Consider the following 6000-nt stretch of genomic DNA (forward strand, 5'->3'; position numbering starts at 1 on the left):
GAAAGGCCTCGGATGACACGGGCGTCGAGTCGGCTAGGGCACCGTCGGGCGACGACAAGCCCGAGTCGTTGAATATTTGCCAATATCATTCGGAGGTCGTGGCAGGGTGTTCGTCACGATGGTCTCTGTGCGGGGGATGTTCCCTCGATGCCTCGGTCGGGTGTGACCTCACAACCGTGGGCTGATCTGAGCCGCTCGGGTGATCACCCGACATTCCGGGCCCTCCTTCTAGCGCCAAAATGTTGTGGGAAACAACCTTGAGCCATGGCCTCGGGGCCGACGTGGCTCGGTTCGGGTCCGGATGACGGGGATCTCCCTGGGGCGTTCCTCGAGCCCGCTGAGGTGGTCGAGTGCGGCGTCCGATCGAGACGGTGTGGCCGTCTCCTCCGGGCAGGAACTCCTCGCCTGCGCGTCCGGCAGGGACCTTCGGCTTCACACCTACGCAAAGGTCGGGCCGGGGTGCTCGGCTCGACCCCTCCGACGATCAAGTTAGAGGATGTGGAGGGGGTTTCAGATGAAGAAGTATTTTTTGTGTCTCCCCCTCCCTCTCTCTCCCTCTCTCCTCCTTTCAAGTTAGAGTGCGAGGGTATTTATAGGGAAGTATACTGTTTCTCGATGTGCCCGCTTGCAGGAGGTAGGCTGATAACGTCTGACATTAGTGCTGGCGTAGCGTGAAGAACCGAGCCTGCACGGGCGTTAATGCGCCTCGACCGACGTTCTGATTCGTTTGACCAAGTGCTATCACGTCGATCGAGGCATGATGCGTCATCTGATGTCAGCCGAGTCTTATCTTAATTACTATCCTCGTCAATTATATAAATCAAATATCAGACTCTCAACTAAAAACTCACGTTAGCATCCCAAAAGTAGCACATTCTAGAAGAAAGGTAAACAATTAGGTATGTACTTAGAGTTTCCTACCTTATGCGGCTTGGCAATCGATTTGTTTTACTTTCATCCCATCTTAGTCTACCCTATGCTAACTGAATTAGTTTGTCATAAATATATCCCTTTTTTCCTATTTTTTTGGGTTAGCCTTCCCCTCGATTAAACCAGAATTGGCATTTCTAACTAAAAAAATGAACAAATACCGTTGCCCAGCAGTTGCTCTCCTTTGTATGATCATTTCCTAGGGATTAACACCTTTCTATCCCTTATAAACGAGACAGAGTTAAGTTAACGAGAATGTTCGACAAAATGAAATTGAGTTTTAGGAAATATAGGGCGATATCACATGGGTACTTTAAAGAACAGAAATAAAAATCATAGATTTCCCATAGAAAATAAAGTTTCATCATCGTGCAATGATGCATAAAAATCCGTAAAACTGAAAAAATATGCGTACAAGGGAGATTGTATTATATAGGGAGATTATATATCCTTGAAAACCTATAGATTTATGGGAGAAGATGATGGAGGTTACTGTCCTCCTCTCTAGTGGTGATCCACATGAAAGGGCTACGAAAACGCTTCTCAAATCGCTGCATATTTCTTCTCGTTGCACGCACCATACAATCAAGAAGGGGTTATCCCTTTTTGCTATCCACATATCCCAAATATAGGTTATAGTATAAGGAGGAGAGGGAGAGAGGAGAATAGAAGGTGATAGTCCACATGTCCCAAATATGAGCTATAGTATGAGGAGGAGAGGGAGAGAGGAGAATAGGAGATGACAGCCAAAAAGAATATAGTCTATGACCCTTTGGTTCCCTCTTATTTATAGAGGCCCCTTATTAACTTAACATTAATAGATCCTACCATATTTTGTATTGGATCTCCATTCAACTATCCATGCTACTTAGATTAGTGGGTCTCTACCCAATAATCTCTCATTGGCTCTTATTAGATCTCATTCATATGATCCAATAATTCAGGGGTTTATTGGATATCCAATAAAATATGGGCTCCAACGGATATCTCATATTCGAATCTCTACTCATCGCAATACCTACCATATGTGTGTGACCCTTTAGGCCCAATAATAAGCTGACTATGAGTCATACCTATCAAAACTCCTTTTGACTCAATAAATTATTATCTCTATAATAATTTACTTGACTCATCAACTACATACGTATTAGGCCACGGCGCCGTAGTCCCCAAACGATACAGGGGAATCCAATGGACATGTCTGTCCTTAGTTACCATATATCTATAGTCTCTCATCCATCTAATACCCTAGAGATCGTATATCGAGTTTGGTGCTATTAGGCCCATACAGTTTCTACTCAAGTCTCGTTCTAATCGGATTCTTCCAGAGAACTCTCTCTCTAAATCCGAATGACCCTAGCTAGAAATTTGTCTGAGCAAGAATAAATGGAATATTTCTCTCATGACATTGAGAGCGGATGATCTTATATCGACACTCAATAGCCCTCGTAAAGTTGGTTACCACTCTTGATGACCGACTAATCTAAATTGAATTGCTATTTCGTGCCCTCTTTGGAACATTCGTTATTTCTTCTACAAAAATAATAAGATGTGTGTGACCCTAAGTTTTTTTGTTTCACGAAAGGCTCAGCACGGTAAGACTTACATTGGAGATGAAGATATAGTCTCGGATTAGGATCCAGAGATCTAAGAGAGGTTCGTTTGGAGTCATCCTGAACTGACCACTCCACAGGAAGATCAAGCATATGAAACCATCAAACCCTGACCTTGCAACCGTAAGATGAGCAAAAATAATCTAAAATCGACTAGGATATATTTCATGGGAATGTAAGATGGGGAACTGGTAGACCCATTTTGTGTCAGGCCATCAAGAATTAGCCTATGATAACCAGTCTCACTGAATCCAATTGGCCACGGTTGACTGTCATCAACTGCATCCCCTTGGCTTTCAGAAATCAAGGCTTTCAAGATTAAACACAGAATTAAAATTGACTAATCCTATGAACCCTCCTCTCGTCCGTTGCCGATTTGGTCATCTCTCTCCTCTCCCCTCAGATTGGCTTCTCGTGTGCACGTAGCACTAAAACCCGTGCGATCCACCGACTAGAAACCGCGATTGAGGTGAAGATCGTCGGAGGCGACTACGGACGTGAAATTTCTGCTGCCGAATTAATTTCGCTCTGCTTACGGTTGCAGTGCCAGACTGACAACGATCGCTCAGCGATGGAAACGGGTCGGGTAAGCGAATGATATCCAAATACAAATCCAAACCCGATTGTCTAGCTATCTAAATCTGATATATCATCAACGATAAGACAGATGCCGTTAATTAGACTGCGTGAGTAAGTAAATGATGATAAATCAATCAACTCGACGGAGTAAATGCAGGCAATATGACAAATATATTAAGGTGAAATCGTGTCATCTCCATCTGCGCCGGAGATGCGTGGCTTTCTTTTCGTCGGAGTCACCGCACCACTCGTTTGAACCGATGATTCGTCTGGGTGGAATCAATCCGAAGACAGAAAAGTCTTCTCGAGGGCCATTTCTGGCAACAAAATTTGTGGTACCCAATTAGCTGTTCACGGACTCCGTGCATTTGGGGTCATCGAATATGCCAAAGTCGGATACGAACGATGACGGAAACGTTACGTTCCCTATTGTTTAAACGCACATTTGTTCCATTATAGAGTCACTTCGTGTTCTGCACGCAATCTTTTTCTACATTTTGGGCTGCTGCAAGGATAACATACGTCCGTCCAATTTCTACGAAGAGTTGTTTCGTAAGTATGTATGTGCGTTACTGGTCCGAGGTGGAGATAAGGGAGCATCGTGGAGAGCCCTGTACCGGAGAGCACGGAGAACCCTGTTGCGGTGGGCATCATGGAGGAGCTTGAGGCCCAGAGCGAGGTGTGGAACCACACGTTTAGATTCATCACCTCCATGTCCGTCAAGTGCGCGGTGGAGCTTGGCGTCCCCGACGCCATTCACGCCCACGGCGGCGCCGCAACTCTCCCTCAGCTGGCAGCCGGCCTCAGTCTCCCTCCCGACAGGGTCGCCGACCTCCGACGCCTCATGCGCATGCTGGTCCACGCCGGCTGCTTCGCCAAGCAGGAAGACGATGTATACGCCCTCACGCCATGGTCGAGGCTCCTGGTGAGCTCCGAGCACACCGCGGCGGCCCCGTTCGTGGTGGGGATGCTCCACCCGCTCTTGGTCCAGTCGTGGCACTCGCTGGGGGCGTGGTTCCACGGGAGGGCGCCCACGCCCTTCGCCGCGACCCACGGGAAGGGGATCTTCGAGACGGCACGCGAGCAGCCGGGGTTCGCGGCCGTCTTCAACGAGGCGATGGCGAGCGACTGTCGGCTGGTGGGACAGGTGTTGGTAAAGAAGCATGCGGAGGTGTTGGAGGGAGCGCGGTCCATGGTGGACGTGGGTGGCGGCAGGGGCACCCTTGCGGCGATCGTGGCCGAGGCCTTCCCGCAAATGAAGTGCACCGTCCTCGACTTGCCCCACGTCGTGGCCGCGGCCGCGACCGCCCGCACGCCGAACAACTTGGTTGTTGTTGGGGGAAACATGTTCGACCATATACCATCGGCTGACATTATGTTACTCAAGGTACGCGCAACAGTACAGCAAACTTTCCAATTCCTAATTCTTCTGAAGCTAACACTAGTCATATATATTGTGTGTTCTACAGCTTTCTCTAGAAAACAGAAAACACAGTAAAATAAAAGCATTTCGATATATTTATTTGTTAATTTGATTTATTTCGAAATCGAGTTTATCCTAGAATAGATTTGTCAAAAGGGAAGGGAATCACTTAGTTGGGAAGAAAACATGATAACAAGTTAGGAATTTTTTGTTCCTTGTTTTTTAGTTCACAGTTAACAGTTTGTCTTTGCTCTTTAGTCAAGAATGAAAGCAGCTACTAGTAGTGTTATGCAGTAGAAGATTATGGCAATTCACAGTTGACAGTTTGTCTTTGCTCTTTAGTCAAGAATGAAAGCAGCTACTAGTAGTGTTATGCAGTAGAAGATTATGGCAATTCACAGTTGACAGTTTGTCTTTGCTCTTTAGTCAAGAATGAAAGCAGCTACTAGTAGTGTAATGCAGTAGAAGATTATGGCATCAGGAGAAAGACTGTATAAGCTTATGTATCGATCAAACTTTATACGCTGCAGTGGATCCTGCACGACTGGAGGGATGCGGAATGTGTGAAGATATTAAAACGCTGCAGGGAGGCAATACCATCCAAGCAAAACGGAGGCAAAGTTATCGTAATCGACATTGTTCTCCAGGGAGACGAAGCCAGCAGGTGTGATAAGTCGAGGGAGTCACAGTTGTTCTTAGACATGCTGATGATGGTAGTCAGTGGAGGGATGCAAAGGGAGGAACACGAATGGCGTAAGATCTTTACGGACGCTGGTTTTTCGAGCTACACGATCAAAGATATGGGATTGCGTTCCTTGATCGAGGTTTATCCTTGATGTTTATCGCAAGTGAAATTAATGGGGGTCAGTCAAACTATAAGCTCCTCCAACATGGTAAGTCGAAAACATCTACCTTTGTATGTTACCCAAGAAGGTGATGCAAGATTGGCTCTACTACAGTGCCTTCTTCAGCAGTCTTAGATTCAATGCCTGAGAGTCAAAGCGAGAGATTGTTTTAAGTCAACCATATGACCTATGTATGTGCCAAAAGAAAAAGAATAAAAGAATAAAAAACTTGATGACCTATCAAGCTGTGGCTACGCTAAATGATGTCAATGTTCAAGAATTCTTCTTTTGTGATCCAAAATTTAAATGAGCTAATATTTATTACCTGCAACTAATATATTAGAAGGCATGATGTGGAAACACTTTTAAGCTCAAGGTAATTAAGTGCATAAATTGAGGATTATTAAGGAAGGATTCGGGATAAGAAAAACCTCATCTCCATGTCCTGCATGCACCCACCCATGCTTTGGCAAACATCTTACGGCATGTTAATGTTGCATTTCTTATGATTACTGTATAAAATTTTATAGGAAATGGAGAACTATCTTATGGTAAAATGAATGTATGGATACAAGTGAGAACAAATATATGCAAACCGAAAGAGACAAAA

General features: G+C 45.4%; 1 protein-coding gene across 1 annotated transcript; it reads left to right on the forward strand.

Moving 5' to 3' along the window:
- Positions 1–3629: 3629 nt before the first annotated feature.
- LOC135637199 (trans-resveratrol di-O-methyltransferase-like) lies at positions 3630–5628 on the forward strand. Its single transcript, XM_065149725.1, has 2 exons — positions 3630–4509; positions 5076–5628. Exons 1-2 carry the CDS (start codon positions 3775–3777, stop codon positions 5379–5381), a joined length of 1041 nt encoding a protein of 346 aa, XP_065005797.1. The 5' UTR covers positions 3630–3774; the 3' UTR covers positions 5382–5628.
- The last annotated feature ends 372 nt before the right edge of the window (positions 5629–6000 follow it).

The sequence above is a fragment of the Musa acuminata genome, chromosome BXJ3-4 (assembly GCF_036884655.1).
Source record: "Musa acuminata AAA Group cultivar baxijiao chromosome BXJ3-4, Cavendish_Baxijiao_AAA, whole genome shotgun sequence".
NCBI lineage: Eukaryota > Viridiplantae > Streptophyta > Magnoliopsida > Zingiberales > Musaceae > Musa > Musa acuminata.